Genomic DNA, 24,157 nt, shown 5'->3' with positions numbered 1-24,157 from the left:
TGGTGGCCATGCGTATTCAGTGCTGGATTTAAACACAAACCCTTCAGTCCTCCAGCCCTCATCACTGAAAACTCGGCCACCACTGCCAAAAATGTTTTTTAAAATTAAGTTTACATGTCACACCGGCAGTACGGGACAGAAACAGGAAAAGGCAACACTTCAAAAGCACTGTAATAAAATTAAGATAAAAAATAATTACACTGTCGTAGAGGCAATAAAGGGATTAGCCGTTTTCCTGCTTATACCAACAAGTAGAAAACTGTTCAGTAAAGTAGTTGTTTAGTCACAAAGAGCTTGTCAATGTAAAGTTATCGTGAGTCATCAGCGGCTTTATCTTCTACACTAACAAAAAATTGTCTAGGTTTTCCATCAGAGATCTATTTCACTTTGTGTTTATTGTTAAGGTCAAGGAGATGGTGGATAGGAGTATTGAATTTCTCTCTTATGTGTGCAACAGGACCAGGTTGTCCTCCTCTTGTTCAACACACTAAAACATAGTTGCTGAGTTCTTCCTACGCAGTAGAAATCACAACATTATGGTAATTTTTTCTCTCCGGTCCCTCCGTATTTTTATTCATTATTTTATTAATAAAAATGGTTATTTATACAATGAAATGAGTTTATTATACTTTCATGTTCAAACCAATGCCACTATACTCCTCGGTACAACTAAAAATAATTTTGAACTCTGCGTTCAAATCTCAACTTTTACTTTAAATGCATTTCTGCCTTTTTGTCATTGTATTTTCAAAGCGAGGGGCAAATTTTATATAGTTTAATAAAATATCATCGTACACAAAGACAGGACCTCATCGAGCTGTGTTACTATCAAGAGATACAAAACTACCATTGAGCTATTAAAAGTTATTTACAGTATGTCATTGTGATGCAAAATTTTAACATTGTATTATTATCATTTGATTTCAGTATATAAATGTTATTTTAATCTCAAAACTCACAATTGACAATACAATGGTAAAACTTTTATTTAGTCTCATATAAAACACATCAAATATAGAACACAGTGTTCTCCAAATTCACCATCTACCGTATAAAACACAGCAGTACAGAATCTATCAGACATATAATTAAATACAGTATACGAAAAGATAAAAGAACATTTCACCATCCAACATGTGATTTCCTACAGTGCGTCATTTATTCTGGTCTGTCTTTGGCTCTCGGTGAGTCTCTCAAAGGTCTCAGAATCTGGTTTGTGGCTGTGGGGTGACATAAACCTTAATGTTAGACTGTGTTGCAGCACAACCAATGTGTTGTTATCATTGTATCCCTCATTCAACCGTGTAAAACGACTCAATAAACTTTGCAATTGTTTTCCATCAGCGACTTGGCAACGCAGCCACAGTTTAAACAACCAAATCCATTCACAGCAGTCAATATTCCCAATAACTCCAATACAATTCAATGTTTTTTCTTTGTCTGTTGAAGAGCCATCACTTCTAAAATCTCAATCCTGATACAGTGACACAGAAAAAGATGAGGTCAGAGTTCAGGCAGACTATAGACTCATGTTACCTGTAGTAAAAAATAGGCCAACAATCGTGACTGTACAAATAGGAACCATTTTATCCATATACATTTTTAGGTAGAAAATATTACAAAGTGCACTCACCGTTTTATCTCGACTCCTTAAGCTGCCACAGAGCTGATGAACCGTGACTGTTGTTATAACCTGCACGACATCAACATTTTAGAGTGATTCACGCACACACAAACACAGATGCTCTCAGTCAAAACAAGCAGTTTGTTACCTTTCCAAAGTCAGCCTTCCTCTCTGTGGCCTCTGGGTGCTTCTCCAGGATGTGCAGCATGGCATCATGCAAAGTAAGGAAGAACATGGAGGACTGAACTTCATCATCAAAGAAGCAGCAGTCGTGGAGTTTCTGCAGGACGTAAGCTGCAGAGGAGGAGAAACCGAGGAAAAACTGAGTCTCTGTTACAAGCTTCTAGCTTCTGTTACTCATGTGGGTTCCTAAATGTCCCATATGCTATTTTTCAACTGTCTCCATTTGTTCTAGGAACCCCAAAAACATAGTATTTGAGGTTTATTTTCCCAAACTTGCCTGTTTTCCAGAGTTTTAGCCTCTGAAAAGTCACTTTCTGAGCAACTCTATACAAACAAGCTGATTTGTGGCCTACTTATGCATATTCATGAGTGGGCGTGTCTATAGACGAGACACTGACTGTCTTCCTCCTCGCCGCATGGACATAGGGCCAGAGGACGGCCCGCCCTCCTCCCACTCACTCCGTAGCCGAGCTCATGCTGCTTTATAAACACCGTGGGAGCGGGGCGTTCGCCAGTACATACATAGACTGTAGAAAATACATACATAGCACTGAACAAAGGACGATGAAATGCTCACCTTCGTGGGCGTGTCTGTTTACATGTCAATTACGGCAGAGAGCTTCCTGGAGGCGCGGCTTCTCCAGCTCAGTACTGCGTGAAATTTGTCATTAAAGTGGGAACGCGTCATGAAATTGGAGCGAGGTGTTTGTGTTCACCCTGCAGTAAGAAAGGAGCAAATCACCCTCTAACTAATGATTGAGGGAATCAATGAAAAAAACACTGGGCATGTGTATGAAGCCCTAATAGCACTTTATAATGTTTAAAGCACAGAAACATTTATTTAGCAAAACATGGGCCCTTTAAAGAGTAACTAAACCCCTGCTTTCTGCTGACCTGTCACGAGGAGGGAAAATTAAAAAATGCCTTGATTATGGGCATTACTGCCTAAGCAGTAAAACACTCCCACACAGCTCTGCGCAGAGACAGATGGTAATACACACAATGATGTGTTGGTACACACACACACATTGCGAGTTCATAAGCTGAGATTTGTCACAACAACCACACAATCACGACGTGAAGCTCACACACAGCCTTGCAGACAGCACTCAGGGGCAAACAGCCCTGCTCTCCCATCACTTCGCGCATATAGTGATAAGACGTACACACACGTCCGCGCACACCCAAAGACAGACGGGAATACACTTATAGCATAGATGTGTCTGTAAATACACACATAGCTTGATGAACCCTCTGATTAGACCAGAATCTGCTCTTCATAGAAGCACAGAGTCACAAACATCACCGCTACAACAGGCTGTTGCAGTGGACTTCCTCATTAAGGATGTCAATCGATGCTCACTATGGGCTATGATTGGAAGAAACCCTTGTACCTCCTCTCAGCTTTTATAGGAGGGGTGGGGCCAACAGTGAAAGTGATGATGCAGGGGAATCTTAAGAATCAGTTTCAGCTAATAGCAAAATTCAATTGTAATTCCCATTACTGGCCAGTAACTCTAACACTAACGCAAAATTAAAATACTCATACTAAAATGTAAAGAGTGGGACTATGATCAATAAACAGCACTACTTATTACCCAAATACATATGTATTCAGCAGAAAAAGTGGGTTTGGGGTTTACTTACTCTTTAAGTACACAAATTTGCTCCTAAACTTTGTATAGGTTTTTTTTTTTCAACTATTATTATTATTTTCATTTTTTTTTTCAACCTTAAAACACCTTCTCAATGCAGTACATGTCTAAGAAAAAAGTGAGGAAAACTGAAAGGTGAGAATCTACAAATAAAGTATAATATATTGAACTAGATCAGGTCACAGCAGAATGTGAATGGACATACTTCAGACCAGGAGTAATATGGTCTCTCCTGTTGGTGCAGGTCAGGAGAGGAAAGTCTGGGCTTTCCTGCTCAAGAAGCTGCCCCCGAGAGCCAACTATGGATAAGCAGCAGAAGATGGATGGATGGTTGGAAAAACTGTACTAATAATTGTTATATCAAGAATTGTTATCTGCATCACACAAGCCACTGTTTATGTTCCTTCTGTACTCCAACTTCCTCCCACAATCAAAAAATACATCAGGTTTGAGTCACTAAATTGGCATAGGTATATAGTTTGTGATGATGTCTGATTACGTGTTGCGTAACACTGGAACCTTTACCCCCATGTGAGCTATGATAAGCATTATCAGATCTTATGTGAAGACCATTTTACAGCAACTCATTCTGTGATATGCACATTAACATGTGCTGTGGATTGAATGAATTATAAGCCTATAGAAGGTTAGACATGGACGTATTGGGAAGGTGTTGTTTGACTTTAAGAATATCAACTAAGGTTGAGTTAAATCAGGAATTTAAGAGTATTAACACTGTGGCTTAGAGTTAATAATGGAGTTTTTCTTTTACAGTGTGGATTTCATACGTACGGTCACAGGCCACGATGTAGACCATCACCTCGATCCTGATCAGCTCTTTTAGAACCTTAAAAAGAGATTAAATAATGTTAGATAAACTAAACTTAAGAAAACAGAGCTGCTGTGTTTTCTTTATGAATAAACTGTGTACCGTTTTCAGTCCCTTTAGTGCAGAGATGTCCAGGAAGGAGACAGCAGCAAAGTCCAGGACCAAGCTGTGGATGTCCACTCTGGGAACGACTATGTTTGCAGGAAGTTCTGCGTTCCAGTTGATCCGGGCTGGAAGGTCCTTAAAGTCAGTGGGAAGATCCAGTTCTTTTATGTTTTCCTCTTCCTTTGAGTCAGCGATGGGTCCAAATGAGGTGTTCAAAAAACCCTCCTGTAACAACAAAGGTGCACATGTACTCTGAAGTTACAGCAACACGCACTCCATGTACGCAGCATGGCTTTATGGATCTCAGTACATCTTAGAACCAAACTTTGATTTGGACTTTGTTTCATGATTAAAATTGAATGAAGTCTATGTCTATGGCTTTAGTCTTCTGTAATTTTAGTATGTGCATGAAGAACCTTATGATTTAAATGTTGTAACTTGCAGTGGTTGTATTGAAGTGTGGTAGAAGACGTGCTTTGTTAGGTAGAGTTCCTAGAAAAAATGTTGATGTATGATCAAAGTTTGACTGTATTTATCTTATTTTATAGCTCCTCGTACAGCTTTTACTATATGCAAACCCAGAGAGACAACAAATCTGATCAAAGCGCCGTGTGCCAAGATAAGTGACGTTGACCTTTGTCTCATCACACCTCCAGTCGGCCACATCTGTTTCCTTCAGCAAGTTGCTTTGAACCCATTTAACTCAATAACAACAGAACAGGGAAACAATGATAGTCAAATAAACTTTATAACATTGTTACTTTGTGTATGTTATCAGAAGACAAGTTATCTGAATCAAGACTCACTGATGTCCACTGCAGGCAACCTTTCTTCAGAAGTCTGCGAATCCTCCTCAGAGCTTTATTCCTTTTTCTCAGCACTCTCAGAGGGTTGAATCCAAGCTGGAGACACACACAGAGGCACAAGATTTAAAGGTGAGAGAGACCGATACAATTAGATCATTGAAACTCACTGTTTAACCCTCTTTACTTAATGATGTTTTTATGGAAAGCCGATTGAGCATAAATTAGGTATCAGTAATATCAACCATAAAGCTCTATTACTCGCATGTGGAGTACATATATTTATTTTTGGTTTACTAGTGCACTAGTACACTTTAGCAGTATCACTGACAAATGTTCACTACTAGCAAGCCTTATATGGTAATAGGAGGGTGGGGGGAAGCAAATCCATGCATCCATTGGCTTTCAAAAATATTACAACCAGTCAGAGTGCTGGATTTGGTTATACTATAATCTATCCTAGTTGATTTGCAAGTCTATGAGTACGAAAACATAGTTGTGGCTACTAGTACTTTACTAGTACTACTGGTTTAATTCACTAGTGCACAAGTAATTACTATTACTAGTTATATTTACTAGTACTGGACTTTACGAGTACCTTACTAATTCAGTTTTACTAGTAAGGTAGTAAAAGTAATTATTATTTAATCTAGTATTCTTAGGGAATATTTTGACTTTACTAGTACTACTAGTAAATGTTTTTTATTCACTGGGCTTGAGCATAGGTACTGAATTAGTTAAAGGTAGGGTAGGCGATTTTCAAAAGCTAGCATGATTTTGAATGTAGCCTCCCGGATGGCTCCGCCTTCAGCCCCCTCCGTCTCACTCACATGCATGCGCACAGCTGCTGCAGAAGAGGACCTCAGCTCATCGCTTGTATTGTGTAGAAACGTTGTCATTTCATGTCTCATTCAGCAGTAAGTAAACAATAAACTTTACCATTATATATGTAAAAAAACGTGACCAAAAACTCAGTTTTAATTCTGCCAGTGGTGATGCGCTTTCAGTGTGAGCTCGTGCACGCGAGGGGTCGAGAACGAGCAGGGAGGCGTGATTGGTTAAAAAAACGCTTTGTTTTTTTTCCAATGGTCAAAGTTATTACAGGTTTACAGCTGCTACAGATGATGGATTTTCTTAGTTCCTTTTTCAGAGCACATAAGATCTTAATTTCTGTCAGGACGTAAAGAAAATTTCAACCAAAAACTTAAAAAGTGTGTCTGGAGAAAATTGCCTACCCTAGCTTTAAGCAAAATCTACTAGTAGACAATTTAGCTTCACTTGTAGTACTAGTAGTGGTAGCATTTAAAAAATCCATCCATCCATCCATTTTCATATCCGCTTATTCCCGTTTATCAGGGTCGCGGGGGTCTGCCGGTGCCAATCTCCGGCTCTCATAGGGCGCTGGGCGGGGGTACACCCTGGACAGGGCGCCAGTCCATCACAGGGCAACACAGACAGACAGACAACCACTCATTCACTCCTATGGGCAATTTAGAGACTCCAATCAACCTTACAGTCATGTTTTTGGATTGTGGGAGGAAGCCGGAGTACCCGGAGGAAACCCACTCAGCACTCCACACAGAAAGGACCCAAGTGTCCACCCCAGGGCTTGAACCCAGGACCTTCTTGCTGTGAGGCGGACGTGCTAACCACTAAGCCACCGTGCGCCCTACCATTTAAAAAATGTCACGAGTAAAAACTCAAAGTTTTACTATTAAACCAAGAACAGTCTACTAGTAGTACTTACTTGTGAAGACACTTTGTTCTTCACAAGTAAAGGCTACTTGTGCACTAGTAAAGCATGAAACATTAAGTACATCCAATGTGAGCACTAGTAGAGCTGAACTATAGCTAATATCACTGATATCAAGTTTATGCTCACAGGGCTTTTCATAGCCACTTGTTGAAAAAACAGTTGAATGCTTGTGCATACATGCACATCCACCCACACTTCATTTATTCTCTGATTAATCTTTTCACTGGGCTGGTTAGTTTTTTTTCCTTACAGCTTCTAGCAGTTTGGACCTGAAGAACTCAATGTTGGCAAAGAAGAGCGGTGATGGGATTCTGAAGATCATCACTCCATCCGGTTCATAAATCTGAAGACAGGTAGGACAAAGACATCCACAGTCACCAAACATGTTTGGTTGCATTGCTCTATATGACTCTTCATCTTTATCAATCATAGACATTAAACTAAGAATCAACGTGAACAAACATGAGAAAGCACTCTCTTATACGTACTTTGCTTTGGCTTTAAATGGTTTCTTCATAAATTCACAAATGTAAATATTTTGTTGTCAAAAATGTATATATATATGGAAAAATACATATACAGTATATTGGTCCGGCTCAGAAAAACAATAGTTTTTTTTTAGAAAACCTTTCACTTTTGAAGCGCAAAAGATAGACTTTTTAGGGCCAAATCAGAGACCTTCACAATTGGGTAAACACACAAATCAGAACAAAGAACAACAAAAGTGTCCTCACAGAAGTGTTTTATTGTACGAACAATAAAGCGCAACTCTTTCCCAGCGCACAAACAAAAATCACATATTTATAGGACTTTCTTAACCCCAACTCATGAATTATTGGCTGTCAAAAGTATGTTGTCAAAAAGTAAGTTTTTCCTCTTCTAGTCACTACCGATAGGACGTGAATGTGCACTGACTTTTTTCGAGCAGCCAATAGTAAAGCCCAAAACAGATATGGACCACGTGGTTTGTAAAAAGCCACATTGTTCAGGCATTGTCCATGGCATTGTTGAGCCAATCTGTGATTGGCTGAACAATGCCATCACTTTGCATATTTTTCTGTAGCTTGAACACTCAGTAAAGAGAAGGAGCAGAGTTCTCGTGTGCTCCATAAAACTTTGAATTACAATATGCTGAAAGGAAACTATATATTATTTTTACCAAATAACAGCAAAACTAACTTACATACTGAAGCTTTAATTCCTTAAATCCCTTCTTGTGATACGGTTCTGTATAATCAGCAACTCCCTGCTATATTTGTGGATTTCCCAAACAGGGCTTAAGAGATGGTCATCTTTTTAGTATTAGATATTTCACATAATAGAAAAACATTAAATAAATTTAAAATTGATATCTAACTACGTGTGGGTGAGTTCTAATGTGTTTTTCTAAAAGCAAAAATGAGTGTCACATTACATGCAGATTCAACTTAAACCAATACTCAGAGATAACGTAGATGTGTGTTTCTAGATCTCCATATGCTGATCAAACTAATTTTAGAGAAAGAGAAAACAGGTGTGCTTAGTGATGTTTCATAAATCATAAATGTTAAGATTTTCAACGCACTCACACTTTTAGTACGGATTTCAGGCAATGTTACATAAACAAAGCCGCTGATTGCCTTCCCTGCAATATTTGTGAGTTGTGATGAATGCATCGTGTCATCTTACGTTGATAAAGTCTTTTCTGTCTTTGTAGACGTCTGTTCCTTTAATGTTTGCCAGCACACTGCAGCGAGGACTGCAACACAAGAACACAGAACAATATTTCATTCAGAGATTCAAATAAATTGTCTTCTCTTTGGTTAACTAATTTGTTTGTGCCATCGTAACAACTTATTTTAAAGTTTTCTTCACGCAAATTTCAAATGTCCTGTTTCCTCATAAAACCCAAAGAAGTACTCAAAAAAGTGAAGCTTGGAGCAACAAGTGTTCTATTGATCCACCCAGTAGTTAATTAGAAACCAGATTAGCCTCACTGTTGAAGCTGACCATAATGTTGTGCTACTAATCGGGACATATCAGGACAGAGATGCAATGAAACACATTCAGAACAGTAGTTGGAGATGCTCACAACTGCACCCTGAGGACGACACTGAGAAGTTCCACACCCAGACCTGCAGCCAGTCCCAGATCCAGACCCAGCAGGACTGCAGCAACACAGGTTGCCAACCAAACCACCTGCAGGTAACAATGCAGCGCTTCAGAAAAGCCACAACTTGAACAAAGCTTGTTAGTGTTATAAATGTAGACAATCAAATAAGATCAAACAGTATACAAAAGTCATCACACTGACACTGACACTGATTGACTTCAGGTTGGGTGTGTTGACTTGTTAAGTTTCAGAGCACTGCTTCCTCCTGCTTGTGTCCAATACTACTCACACAGTCTGGTTTGTCCCTTCTCCACAAGTACGGGATCTCTCTGACCTGCATCAGCATGCTTTTCAGGTTTACGATGACTACAGCACCTAGCACAGACTGGTGAAATCAAGTCAAATGCTTAGTCAGTGGATATAGTGTCAGGAACCCAGTAGGGCTTGAAACAGGTTGACCAACTTTTGGAAGGGGCTCCAGAAGAAATCCAATGGCCAAAGTGACGATCATCACAATCAGCGCTGAGATTAATCCAGCCACCTACAAAAAATAGGAGAGGCAATAAGACTCAAAAGTGCCCTAAATAAATGATATATGAATTAATATATCCATGGAAAAGTCCGGATTTCCAATCGAACATGTTGCTGGTGAGACATTTGGGCAAGTCCATTGAGGCATAAAATGGGGCAGAACTAAAAGAGAACAAATAACGGTGGAATTCATAGATAATAATTGTCAGCAGGAATTAGGTCCAAGATTCTAAATACTCCATGGATGTTCAGAGAGGGATTCAACAATGAAGGACATGCGGGAGGAACTATTTGGAAGAAAAATCTATTTCTTCTTAAATAATAAATGTCTGCTTTTCTCAAACTAGCCTCTACTTTGTATACATTATTTGTTATGTGCAACTGCATGCTTGTAGTGTTTGGTCAGAGTATCAAGTCTTTTAGTTTAAATTGCACACTTTGCAATATGGCTCTTTTTTTTAGATGATTGTTTATAGAAGTGTGACATTACAATGCCTTGTTGGTATGTATATATGTTCATGTTAAAGGAGCGTGCATCATGGGTTAAATATAAGATGACCCTCCACAGTTTACATCCCCTCTCACCTCCCTGTATTTACAGGCTACAGAAGGAATAAAGATCACAAACCCAGAGAGCCCAGTCTCATTAAGTGACAATGACACGAGATGGACTTTGATTCTTTATTTTCATGCATGGAAACAGGATTTCCTGTCTTTTTGTGAGTAACAAGTCCCCCGTAAAACGGTCCACATACAACTGTAAACACATCCGATTGCAATGAATGTAAGAACTGAGTGCCTGGCATGTGTCAGAGTGTATTTATTGTAAACTGTCGCTGACAAAAATCTACATTTAATGCTTGTAGCACTAGATTGGTGCAAAACTACATTGGTTATGATCTTAATTTTATCTACACATTAAAAAAAGTTTTTAGTTTTTTTTTAGTGTTTTGTTTACTTTAAGAACAACTTCACTCATTTTGCTGTTTGAATGTCAATTTTTTTCTTTCAGATATTCTTTCAAACAGCGGCTGAAGACCTGTGGGATTAACTTTTATAGATGTTGGTGTCGGTGGAAATGCTGGGTCATGAACAGCATTGAGACGCAATTATTACACTTTTTCTGGCTGTCCTCATAAGGGTTTGCGTCTTTGTTATTTGAGTTATAACATGAGATACAGATTATCATATAAAATAAAAGAAAGGTTTCTAAAATTTGCATCTTTAAATCAAAACATTTTTACTTTGGCAGAAAAACCTCAGAAGCAAAAAAAAGAAACACACTGATTTGTCATTTTCTGTACGTAGTTATCTTGCACAGGGGGTTGCAGGAACCTGTCCCAACAGCCTGGAGGCTAAAGCAGGGTCCATCAGTCTATGGAAAGGGTCGGCACGCCAACACATGTTTTTAGACTATGGGTGGAAATTTGGATCAGCTGTGTTTTTTTTTTTTTTTGGTAACACTTTACTTGAAGTTCTATACATAAGGCTGACATAACACTTTTATTTTTCATTAGCATGAATAAGGTGTCATGAAGGCTGTCTTTAAGTGATCTTCAATAAATTGTTGCTGCAAGAGCGAGGAGCCAAAGCCCAATAATTTTACTCTTGTGAACATTGAGTCATAATTATAAAGGAATCTTGAATCTTTGGAGCTATGTTGGCATTTTTCGGGTTAGGTGGAGGGATCTAGTGGGGTTAGGGCAACTAAGTGTTAGGGTTAGGGTAAAGAACGACACTTAATGATAGCCTTTATTACGTATTCATGCTAATGACAGATGTCATGTCATAATAATGACTGCCTAATGTCAGCCTTATGTGTAAAACTTCAAGTAAAGTGTTTTTTTTTTTTTTTTACAGACTGAACTGAAACTGTTCCCAAATAAGGAAGCACAAAACGAGATGAAACTAGCTAAGTAGTTCCTGGTTTTGACTGATGACTCATTAGTATTTCCCTCAGTGGCCTATGTAACACTACATCACTATCTGCTTTAGGCCTTGAGTCTGACTTGTTCAGAAGCTCTTTATCTAAGTTCATTATTCATCCAGTTGTCTGTGAATCATCCTTGTGTACTTGTTTGACTTGTCCTACTCATCCTGAGTAATAGAAGTAGTTGGTTTCGGTCTACCTGTGTTTTGCCGCCTGTGCTCTCCTGCACTGCGCTCCTGGAAAGAGCCGTACTCGCTGCAAAAGACTTGAAGGAGGCCCCAAAGATGTTGCTGACTCCGAAAGCTATCAGCTCCTGTAGCACACAGTGACCATCACACATTGCATCAGCATCACCTTTGAACAACATGTTATGGAGGGCTTTTCCTCACCTGGTTTCCATCAATGGTGTAATCGTGCTTTACAGAATAGACTTTAGCCACAGAGAAGGCCACAGCAAAGCCCACTATAGCCATTGGGAAAGCTTCAACAGCTGTCTCCTGGAAGATGGGAAGGTTTGGAGCCATGGGGGACTCGTACCTGTGTAAAGGCAAAATTTCAGCTGTCCTGATTTTGACCCATAACAGTTGTTCTGTATTGATGAAGTCCATGCTGAGATGGTAATGTATAAAAAAAATCATATTTAATAAAGTCAAAAGCAAAGGATAAATACAGTGACCCTCCTCCGCAGGAGGGGTGACTCGCTGAACCCTGAAAGAGTAAAGCAATATATTTTATAGCATGATGAAGAGGAAGGGGAGGGAGGGTGTGAAGTGAGGAAAGATTTTTATGGAAAATTACTGCTTCTACAGAGCTCTGCTTATCAGAGCTTTGTTATGAGACCTTGAGTAGAGACTGGTTTTTGCTGGCATTGTGAAAACAGCACAATCAGTCTGTACTGCCAGTACGTAATCTAACCTAACATGACTCAGCAAAGGAACAACGTTTCTGTTGAAAAGTACAATGAAGAATGCAGTCATCGTGTATAAACACATGAAAAATTGTAGACATGAACACTCGTGATATGATGATTAACATAATAATTGCAGTAACACCTGGAAATATCCACAGGACAGCTGTCAAACTGGAGGACACAATACTATTGAACACATTATTCAGGTGTCTCATTAAATGGATGTAAGCAAGTGTTGTTTGTTTTTGGAGTAGAATCCTGTTCAATGCAGTGTTATTGTGTCCTTGTCTTTACCCCATTCCTCATCACCTGATTATTTTCCCTGCACTACATTGTGTGTTTAACAGTGAAATGTCTTTTAAAGAAATTGTCAAATATTTTAAAAACACAGCCAAGAATATGCAACAAGTTGACATTGTTTTCTCTGATACCGTTCCCTTATACACATTGTTTACTGTTTCCTTGGTACTTTGGTTGGTTTTATTTAGTTTTGTCAGATTGTCTGCACTTTGTAGATTTATTAAATACAAATTATTCACAAGGATTTTAAATAAATATGTTTTTGTTATTAGAGACTTTAGGTGTTATACCTCACCAACTTTTTGTGAGTTTTTAGTTATGTATTGTGTCGATATTATCCACCGTATTCCTGTTAGCAGTTAACAACTTAACAACTCGATGCTAAACAGCTTTCTTCCCAAAGAAGTCCAACAAAATGAAAACCTGTCTTCTATGGACTCTGTTTAATTAACTTTTGTTAAATTAATTTTATATTGCACTAGAATCTATCTATCTATCTATCTATCTATCTATCTATCTATCTATCTATCTATCTATCTATCTATCTATCTATCTATCTATCTATCTATCTATCTATCTATCATCCATCCATCCATCCATCCATCCATCTATCCATCTATCCATCCATCTATCTATCTATCTATCTATCTATCTATCTATCTATCTATCTATGTGGTGATTTATTCTACACTCTCTAAAAAATATCAATTCCTATGATTTTTGTGATTTTTTGAAGATCACAATAAAAAAAAAAAATCATATCAATGCCATCGAGGTGAAGTACGTAACCTGTAACAAGTGGTCTTGCAACACGCAGATGTTGATTTTATTATGTGGTAATTGACTGTGTGAAGATAGCTGTGGGTTTTATCTAACATAGCCTGTTTTTTTATTACAATTACGAGATTACAATTTAATTTTATCCAAAGCGTTGTACAATATGAGCAGTTAAGATTAAGGGACATGCTCAACATCCCACAGAGAAGGACCAGGTTGGATTTGAACCAGTGACCCTCTAATTACAAGCTCGCTTCCTTAACCGGTATGCCACCACCACCACTGTTTATCTCTATGTTACACATTTATTATAAAAAAAAATGGCACACAGTGTACAACAAAACAGTATCTCTTACCCTTTTGGAATATACCCAACAACTTCAATGCCATATCTTTTCTTGAAGTCGAAGGCATATGAAACTCCACATGCAATCACAGTCTGGAAGAAAAAGACACGTGTGACTAAATGATAGTGTTAATACTTATTTCTGTATTTCTGGAACAGTTTAAATTAAGAGTGTTACTTTCTGTTAACTAACATGGCTATAATGATCAAATAACTTGGCTTCAAACCGATTCTTTTGCACAGTGCTCACCATGATGACTTCTATAGGAATAGGTACAGGGAGCTTTGACTTAAATCTCTCATTGATCTCCTTTACAATGAACACCACCACAAGGATCACGAGGGAGATCACCACATCACAGACATTGGTTGACGTTATTTTGTTGAAGATTATCTCAAGGGTCTGAAAAAAAAAAGGTACAACAGATGAAAGATGGCTCCTCTCTTCCTTGTGACAAACAACAAAGATTGTTGATTGAGTTATTGTTTACGTAGATGAGGGAGAACGGTCCGCTGAGGCCTGGAACCTGCAGTCCTAATACAAACTTGAGCTGGGACACCAGGATGTGAATGGCAGCTGCTGTGGTGAAGCCAGAGACTAGGGTGTCTGACAGGTACATGACAACAAAGCCCACCTGCAGGATGCCCATGGCCAGCTGGAAGAGAGCAGATCCGTTTAGATGACTTAAATGAATGATAAAGAAAAAAATGACAGTCACTCAAACACAATTCTAGGTTCCGAAACTGAGACTATGTCAGTCTGTCCCAGCCTGCACTCAATCAGCGGGAAGACATTTGAGATCTATACTTGCTAGAGCTGGGGTGATATGCTTTAGTCCTTTGATACAAAAGCAAACGTGGGTTGGACTAAATGGAAAAGAACTGCATTAGTTTAAGTCCGAGTTGAAGGAGCAAAGTTATTTTGTAAGCACTGGAAACTTTGAATCTGACTGATACCAATATTCTGTGGGGTTCCTCAGGGCTCTGTTCTTGGACCCCTTCTTTGTAGCCTTAATATGCTTCCTTTCTGACAAAGCCTACAGAACTGTATGGTTCTCTCCTGCTTGGTTCTGGTCAGACTTCCCTAAGCAGACCAGATACCATCACACACTGATAGCACACACCAAAGTATCTGCCTGAGGAGGCTCAGTCATGTTTTGACAATTACAATCAGCAACATACATAATACAGGGAGCACTGAAGAGCAGACAGATTCACAGAGCACACACTTGAAGATGGTAAACCTCAGAATTCCAGACCGGTCTGTTTGCCCCAATAAAACCCCTTTGACTTTATTTGTCCTATCCAAAAACAAAAACTAAAATATATGAGCTCATCACAAGTCAGTCTGTCATAGTGTACTACACTACATGTAGAGTTAACACAGTGCACACATGGGGACATTTGTTTTTAAATAAATTTAGGGGATAAATGTTTATTTTTTAAATCATAGAAACATTTTTCATTTTTTGTACCCTTAGTAGTCATCTATTTGTGCAATGTTGGTTGTGTAACAATACCAGCATTAAGAATGGAACAGGTTTGTAAAATGACAAATTGTGATTTGGTAGTTGATCGTGGATAACGGTCAATGAAAGTAAACTTTGATAATAAGTGGTTATTTAGTCAGGAATGCTTGGGATCCTGCAGGAGGAATATTTTCCTGGTGGTTGTCCTGAATGAGCTGTGACTTTCTCCTTCTTATCAAGGACCAAACCAAATCAAGTGATTTGATTTGGTTTAAGACTCCTCAGAAACAAATGATCAGAGCAATCGCGCTAGTATCTCTGTATCTAGTATCTTTGTCACGCACTACCACTGTGAAAAACCTCGCTGTTATCTTTGACACTGACTTATCATTTGACTCTCATCTTAAGCAAAACTCAAGTACTGCCTTATTCCACTTTGGTAATAGCTCTAAAATCTGGAACATCTTGGCCCAGAGTGATGCTGGAAAACTAGTTGTTGTATTTGTCTCTATAAATATTGATTTGGATGGAATGATCTGAGGTGAGATGTACTACCTGCATGATACCAACAAGGAAAGTCACTGAGGAGGCCACCAGGACTCTCTGCTCATCGCTGGTCAGACCTTCAAACCCTGTGATGTTGAGTGGTGGTCCTTCATCTGGAACAATCCTGGTGACCACTGAGCCAATCATCAGGCACAATACTGGGAAAGGACCTGCAGAGAGAATGAAAGCAAGCTTTTATCCTGTGTGTGTGTGTGTGTGTGTGTGTGTGTGTGTGTGTGTGTGTGTGTGTGTGTGTGTGTGTGTGTGTGTGTGTGTGTGTGTGTGTGTGTGTGTGTGTGTAGGGACAGAGATGGATGGATGAAGGCTGATCTCACCTACTGAGATGTGTCTGGATGTCCCGAGGAAGAAGTAGATCACAACAGGAAAGAAGGCTGAGAAGAGTCCGTACCAAGGAGGCAGAGAGGCCAACAGACAGTAGGCCAGGCCTGGAACACATGACATGATTCGGAGAATTGAAGTTAGTATCTCAGATACGTCAGGGAAAGATTATTTGAGTGAGTCCCCTCTGATATCTGATTGCTTTGTCTTTGGTTATAGAGAGAAAGTGTTCTGTTTAAGAACTTTAACTATTTAATCCTTACAGAGAATACTTACTTATTTACCTGCAATATTTTATATTTCTATTACAAGCAATGTAAAGAACTGTTAGCTTCAGAATGCACCATCATCCCTTGAAAACAAGCTAAGACCAAAACGAGAACCTCAAAACAAGTAGATTAAAACAATGGATTCAAAGATGACAAATATCTGTAAGTAATTATATACTGTACTCAAACACATTCTGAAGATAACTACTGCATTTCATGTCAGATGTAAAAACTGATGGTTTTTCCTTCAAAATAAAACAAAATAATCAGCTGATTTTCTTATTTTAAATGTCATCAACCAATGAAGAAAGGTACACGAGCCACTTTGGGTACCAATCAGGGGTAGCATTAACCCACAATTAACTTTCTTTGATAGTTTTTTAAAACGGTGATGGGAAAATCTGAAGGCCATCCATCATTATGACAAATTACAATTCACACACCTGACCACTTGGTGGGTGATGAGTGGAGCATAAAGTCCCATTTTTTTAATGTAAATGCTCAGTGCTACAACAGACAGTGACCATATATGGGTTGAGACGCAGCCAAGAGGCTCTTGCACAGCTTCACACCTATGGAGTTAGATAGCATCATATTACCATTACACAAAGTACTCTCAAAGATGCATCCATACTGTGGAGCAGTTCATTGTAAAGAAGACTTCTGTGAATGGAGTTTTCGTATTTACACGGAGCCATTATGTCGGCCACATAATTCGTCACTTATCTACAACGGTAGTTCAAAACAGGTGATGTAATGAACTCTGTGACCCAACAAAATGATTAACCCAAAGCCGTGCGCTCGATATCAGCATGATTTCTTCCATAAAGTAAGATAGTATTGAAAACACAAGATGTAAAAAATGATAACTCGAGGACTTTAATTAGCTGTGCGGCAGGATTTTGTCCCGCCAAAATGAGCACTTGTGGATCAGGAAACTTCTCGTTTAGAGAATCTGGCTGACTTCTGATCAGAATCAGAATCAGAATTCCTTTATTTATCCCATTTACAGCCACTCAAGAAAATTTTACAAATAATAAGAATAAACATTAAACAAAGAAGAAAGACAGAATAAATGTTAAAAAGTGCATAATTAAGTAAAGAATGTTAAAAATAAGGAATAGATACACACACATTACAGTAGTAACAAAATAAAATAAGATAAATAACAATAATAATAATAATAATAATAATAATACAAATATACAAATATAATAGATATTTACAACAATCAAAGTTGTGTGGTTACAGTGATGAATTGTAAAGTGATTGATGATTTCCTGTGGCGTTCTGTGGAGCACCGTGATTGGATCAGCCTGGTGCTGAAGGTGCTTCTGTGACTGATTAGCACATCATGGAGTGGGTGGGACTCATAGATCACTTTCCTTGGAGAATGTTCCCTGATTTAAAGCTTCCGCTGAAGTGGAGCTTGTCTTTACAGTCTCCATTGTGGCACCATAGCATTGATTCAACCTCTAGAACTACTTCAAAACAGCCATGAGATGTTGTCTTGATTACGCACAGACGGTGAGGCCAGTTGACGTGGACCAGCAGAAAGGTGTGAGACTGTTTTTAGGCCTCAGCAAGTGAACTGTTCATATTCTAAGTGCAATTGTTTAATTCAATTGATCACATGTAGCTACATGGGCCACAGTCATTGGTTTGTGCCATTGTGGCCCATGTTTGGACTGAAGATAAAATGAATGAAATGCTATTGAACATGTCATTTTTATCATGAAAAAAAATTATGTGACAGTTAAAAATAAATGATGACAGGATTTTCAAGACCCTGTCAGTCAAAATGCCAGACAATGGAAAATTCTAGCACAACCATTGTTGTTTCTCTGAAGAAGTGGAATAATGCTGATACCAACCTTGCAGTACTGCCACCAGGCCTGTGCTGATGCCCGACACAATGTCACTGAACAGCCACTCTTTGAGTTTGTATATCTTAATCCATCCAATGATTGGCAGCAGGGACAAGGCTGCATTCTTGGCCCGTTTTCTGTCACACCTACAATGACACAGTATTCTGTATGAGTTTAGGATGGAGAAGATTCAGTAGTAATAATCCTACTGTTCAGAAAGGGTTCACCTCAGCCCTTTTCCTGCCTGCTATTGGCATTCAACCTATGCAGAGCAATGAGCATGAATCTGTTCTGTAGTGAAAAGCGAGATGTTATCAAAGCAACACTTCCTACCCTGGTTTCATTCACTGAAGGAGCAAAAAATAATTAAAATCCAGGTTACAGTATAGAATATCTTTTCTGTCATCTAAATACATTTCAGATTTGGAGATTCCATGTTTATAGCAAAGCTATATAAAGAGATTAAAAACGTAATGGCTTAATTTCATCATGCCTTCCCTTGTCTTTCTGAACATCACAAAATAAAGTATTTACTCCTCTGCAACTGTTCAACATTAAGAAACTACCTGAGAAATTAAAGACATTATTTCAAATGTAAAGAACCCCAAAAGAAATAAACATACAAACATTATACCAACGTACTGTCAAGAAAAACCATGACGCATCAAGACCTGGTGGGTCAATACGCTGAATAGTTTTCAAATAAGAAGTAGATGAATTTTCCCATTATTGGGTTAATGATGCAGTAAAGCATCTGACAGAGTGAACATTTTTGTGGGAATTCTCCATGTATTTAAAAATGTTCTTAAATAAAGCTTTTTAAATATCCTTTTAAAAAGTTTTTGTACCAAACAAACAAGTTCCCTCTTTTATTAATAACGCTATGGCTCCAGCAGATTTAGAGAAGCTGCATTGACAGTGTTGCCATTAAACCAATATTTTAAAGATTGTCCAGATCGTTCCAAACTTTTCCCTCATATATTGAGTCAATCCTGTCGTTTTGAGTTTGATCCAGAAAAGATGAACAGCAAAAATGTAAAATGGACATGAAATGTATAAACAGAAATAGTAACATTCCAGATATCTAACAAATATCTGACTGAATCAAAGACAAAGTGTATCACAAACAACAACAACCCAACCTTCATTCAGTCACGTTATCCCTTTGAAGTGTTGAATAATAAACATTGTATTATCAGCAGAGGCAGATAAACAGATTCATAAAAACACAGGGAAGTGTGATAACATAAATGGAAACATTTCCCAATATCAGAAACAAGCTGTGACTCAGATTACAGAGGTCATTTATGCTTTGCTAACAACCTTTTGTTCTTTTTCTTTTAGTCTTTTCATTTAAATCAAACTTAGTATACTTAACATTTATTAAATCAACAAACTTCAAATTGCTCAAATCGTACATGATTCATTAAATAAATTAAAACTCCCACATTTTTTTAACATTTTTTTACAGCCAATAATCAACATAATTATTCAACCCTAACTCAAACTTTGCCTCCCCAATCACGTACCACTACTTCTCAATTTAGCGTTACATCCAGAGGTCCCAGAATTTGGAATTCACTTCCACCTCATCTGATCAAACTTGTCTCATTTAAAAGTTGTCGCAAAAACCTACTCTTTAATGAATAACCAAACAACGGTTGCTTTTTGTTCTGTTTTTTTTGCTTGTCATTTGACGTGTTATTTTTCTTTTTCCTGTTTTCTGCTCTGTTTCAAATTTTTGCTCTCCAGACGTTGCTTTATTTTGTCTTTTTTTTCTCTTTTGTTAAAGTTTAATTGTTATATCGAAAGCCGTCTTCTTCAAGCCCCTTGAGGGTTTTTTAAGTTTTCCCTGGCATGTCTCTCCAAAGTGTTTTCATTTCTGTCCACTATTTTTTGTATTTTTTAGTAAGCAAATCACAAGGACAGCTTTCTTCCACCTCCGTAATATCTCTAAATTCAATAATATCTTGGCCCAGAGTGATGCTGAAAAACTTATCTATGCATTTGCTACATCTAGACTAGACTATTGTAACTCTCTACTTTCAGGATCTCCCAATAACTCACTAAAAAGTCTCCAGTTAATTCAGAATGCTGCAGCCAGAATATTAACGGATTGAAAAAGGAGAGAACTTATTTCTCCAGTATTGGCTTCCCTTCATTGGCTTCCTGTGAAATCTAAAATAGAGTTTAAAATCCTCCTGTTAGCCTACAAAGCTCTACATGATCAAGCTCTTGTATATCTTAAAAACCTGTTAGTGCCCTATTGTCCGGGCAGATCACTCTCAGTTTGTTGGTCTACTGGAAGTTCCAAACATGTGTAGAAGCAGAACAGGAGGCAGATCGTTCAGCTACCAGGCTCCTCGCCTTTGGAAACAGCTCCCAGTCTTAGTACGGGAGGCTGCTATACTCTCCACCTTTAAGGCTAAACTCAAAACCTACTTATATGCTAAAGCATATACCATATAATAGCGTTAACCTAACCACTAGGAACAAAGTCCTTAACCTAAAAATAGGAACTAAAAACTAAGATTATATAGTAGAACACCAACATTATATTCAAACACTATCCACTATCTACACGTAGCTCTAATGGGCTGCAATGGGTGAAGTCCAGTCAGACAAAGTTGTGCCGGGTTGTAGCTAACCCCCCACATCTGAACCTCGTTGAATACCCATCATATTGCTTACACTGCTTACACGCCATATACATTGACCGCCACCCCACATATTCTCATTCCACTGTATTCCCGTATCATGTTTTTCTGCAGTCAGTGCCTTCTCCTCGCCCTTCTCTCGCTGCTCCGTTTCAGGTGTCGTGAAGCTGATGATGACAATTCCTGATCTGTAGTTCACAGCTCAACTCGTCTGGGACACTCTGATGTTCTATCTCTCTATCCTGTTCTGTTCATGTGGATTTGAGATGACTTTGTCGTAGTTTGCCCTATAAAAATGAAGTTGACGTGACTTGAATTGAATTTTGAACTGTGCCAAATAAAAAAAGAAAGATTAATTATAAATTAATCATTTGCACTAACATTGTATCAATATATATATATATATATATTTTTACATGTAACCATATATGATTTTTATTTTTTTTTATTTTTAATAACAATTTCTAAAAAAAGGAAAGGTACTTTGATTTTTTTAAAATGGGAATATTTTAAAGAAAATCATGAAGAATATTTTTGGTAACACTTTTCTTGAAGTTTTATACAAAAGGCTGACATTACGTTGTCATTATTATGACATGACACCTGTTATTAGCATGAATAAGATGTCATGAAGGCTTGTATTGTTCGCTACCCTAACCCCTGACCCTAACCCTAACCCTAAACGTGAACCCTAACCCCACGAGATTGATAACCCTAATCCTACCTAGCTCCACTAAATCCCTCCACATAACCCAAAAAATGCCAACATAGCTCCAAAGGTGTCATAATTTAGTGAGCGACACTTAATGACAACCTTCATGATACCTTATTCTTGCTAATGACAGCGTAATGTCAGCCTTATGTATAAAACTTCAAGTAAAGTGTTACCATATGTTTTATTTATTACACTTACTTTTGTTTTAAGTAAAAATAATATTATTACCATTGATTAGATTGTTCATATGCTTATCTTTATTAATTTATTCACAATGATGTTGAACTATGATATTTTCTCCTTATTTAAATTGATTGTTTTGGGGCTTCAGTTGGTAGACTCATTAAAATGAACATCATTGTTTCCTTAGTTTACTGAACAGTTTCTAAGCACTTTTGTTAATTGCTGAAGAGCAGTTGTGGCTGATGAAATGAAGAAGTGAACTACCTGTTCACAGCGCACCAACACCATGTGAGTTTCTTACCTGAAATACTGAACGAAGTGGTCCAGCATGGTTTTGCGCTGCCTGTAGACCTTCTCGTGCTCCTCAGCGAAGGATTCCTCTGAGTACAGTGGCCTGGCCACCACGTACTGCTGAGCTCCAGGTCTCATCATGTTTTCTCTGCTGACTGCACTCCCGCTGTGCCCACTATCAGTCCCTGTGGACCATTGATCACATTAAGGCCAAAGGAGAGCATCTTGTTTTCCTTTTGAAATGTCTTCAAAGAACATGAACAGCTAACAACAAAGCTCCAGACTCCCAAACACAGTAAAGGAGGCTGAGTCTGGTCAGGAACACGCTCCATAAAGGGGGCAGATGTGTCAGCTGTTGTTTATGATGGAGGAATAGATTAGCACCAGACATGGACCCCCTCATCTGTCCTCCTACCCACTTATTTTCCTTTGTTGGCTTTGCTTAACATAACTTTAACCACTTTGTAAGATAACCGGACCTGTTAAACAGATAAAAAAAACCTGTGAACAGCATTTTCTATTCATTCACATACCTAAATGCATTGTAGTGTCTCTCTGTAGCTCGTCCTCCTTCTGCAACATCAACTGTTTCCTCAGCAAGTCATTCCATCAATAAATGCCACGTCAACTTCTTATCATGATTGTAATTATTAACAACAATTGCGATCAAGACTCTGTATCCCTGAATGGCCGCATGTTTGCCTTATCCTTGACCATGTTGTTCTGACTGATACGTGCAAAGTTGTAACTTGTAGTGGTGGGAGGATGTGGACAGAACAGGACACAACATGTAGTGGAAACCATGTAGCCTTTCAGGAAGAACACGGCTCCAAAGTTTGGCAACAGCGCTCTGTTGAGCATCATCGTTTGGTTTGTGTGTTGAAGCAGCAGTCTGTGTGCTAGCATAAATAAAATGTCACTTAATCTAACCTTTTTTGGTTTATTTCCATTTAAAACAATATACTGACAATAAGGCTCTATAAAGTCAAAGATATATTTTTACTTTATTTAGAGGTGTTCAAAGGTGTGTGTTTGTGTGTGTGTGTGTGTGTGTGTTGCTCATACTAGGTGTCAGTGCTTTCAGGAGATATGCAAACATTGTTGGAAAGTGTGTGAATGACCTCGTGGATGTCGACTCTGTCCAAGAGGGATTAATGAGAAAGGCATGTTGCTTTTTGTGAACAAGGATTTCCTATAAACGTGTGTGTGTGTGTGTGTGTGTGTGTGTGTGTGTGTGTGTGTGTGTGTGTGTGTGTGTGTGTGTGTGTGTGTGTGTGTGTGTGTGTGTGTGTGTGTGTGTGTGTGTGTGCTGATAATGCCAACCAGCTGTTAGCACTGGAAATCCTTGAAGGGAATAATCAAAGATTCTTTACGTTTATCTGGACTTATGGAGAATAGTTGATTCTTCCATTCAAGCAGTAGATAATAAAACTCTTGTTGGGATGTTTTCATATTCGCTTTAAATTGATTTTTTTTGTTAAGTAACTGTGACCTTAACTTTGTCCTATTTTTGTGAAAGCAGTATCTCAAAGCAGCCTCTGTTGATTAACCTTTACAACTTCTCTTATCAGCCTCTACAATAACAGCCCTGTAATGTCCACTGGCATTTCTAATTAGAATCCAAATAATTGTAAGCCAGACCACAATCTTTCTTTTTCTTTTTTTAACTGTTATTAATTTAGGGCAGGAGGAGTTAGTGGCTATAAACTATAAGTGTTGTTGTAATGAGCTGTAGTTACAGTACATACCTAAGGATCTTGATTTTGATTTGGAATTGTGTGGCTTTATTTATTGCCATGTGAAAGGTGATAAAGCTCCTTTCTTTTAAAAATATGAGGAATCAGCCAGAACATCCTAAGCACTCACAGGTAAAGTGGAAATAGGAGGCAGGTGGTTCAGTGGGTTGCATTCAGAAGGTTGGCGGCACAATCACAGGCTTTGCCTTAGACTCATTTTGTGCAGCCCCAAAGAAACAACAC

The 24,157-nt window shown here is 38.3% G+C and overlaps 1 protein-coding gene across 1 annotated transcript; it reads right to left on the bottom strand.

Moving 5' to 3' along the window:
- Window positions 1–961: 961 nt before the first annotated feature.
- Window positions 962–22,909, bottom strand: LOC114464868 (chloride anion exchanger-like). The gene is made up of 21 exons (XM_028449496.1): window positions 22,712–22,909; window positions 22,189–22,363; window positions 18,339–18,478; window positions 16,192–16,302; window positions 15,866–16,026; window positions 14,333–14,497; window positions 14,092–14,244; window positions 13,852–13,934; window positions 11,898–12,045; window positions 11,708–11,821; window positions 9,511–9,588; window positions 9,337–9,432; window positions 9,027–9,133; window positions 8,624–8,693; window positions 7,206–7,298; window positions 5,203–5,298; window positions 4,394–4,621; window positions 4,255–4,309; window positions 1,773–1,918; window positions 1,634–1,693; window positions 962–1,220 (listed from the first exon to the last, which is right to left on the bottom strand). The coding sequence occupies exons 1-21, from the start codon at window positions 22,758–22,760 to the stop codon at window positions 1,203–1,205; spliced, it is 2,346 nt and encodes a 781-aa protein (XP_028305297.1). The 5' UTR covers window positions 22,761–22,909; the 3' UTR covers window positions 962–1,202.
- Between the last annotated feature and the right edge of the window lie 1,248 nt (window positions 22,910–24,157).

The sequence above is a fragment of the Gouania willdenowi genome, chromosome 6 (assembly GCF_900634775.1).
Source record: "Gouania willdenowi chromosome 6, fGouWil2.1, whole genome shotgun sequence".
NCBI lineage: Eukaryota > Metazoa > Chordata > Actinopteri > Blenniiformes > Gobiesocidae > Gouania > Gouania willdenowi.
The sequence above is the reverse complement of the archived record's forward strand: the minus strand, read 5'-3'. Positions and strand labels throughout refer to the sequence as shown.

Coding starts and splice junctions, on each gene's coding strand:
- LOC114464868 (XM_028449496.1), bottom strand. CDS start 22,760: ATGTTGCAGAAGGAGGACGAGCTACAGAGAGACACTACAATGCATTTA. Junction 16,027..16,191: donor ATCCAGACACATCTCAGTAG/GTGAGATCAGCC, acceptor TTCTCTCTGCAG/GTCCTTTCCCAGTATTGTGC. Junction 9,433..9,510: donor TTCTGGAGCCCCTTCCAAAA/GTTGGTCAACCT, acceptor TGATTTCACCAG/TCTGTGCTAGGTGCTGTAGT.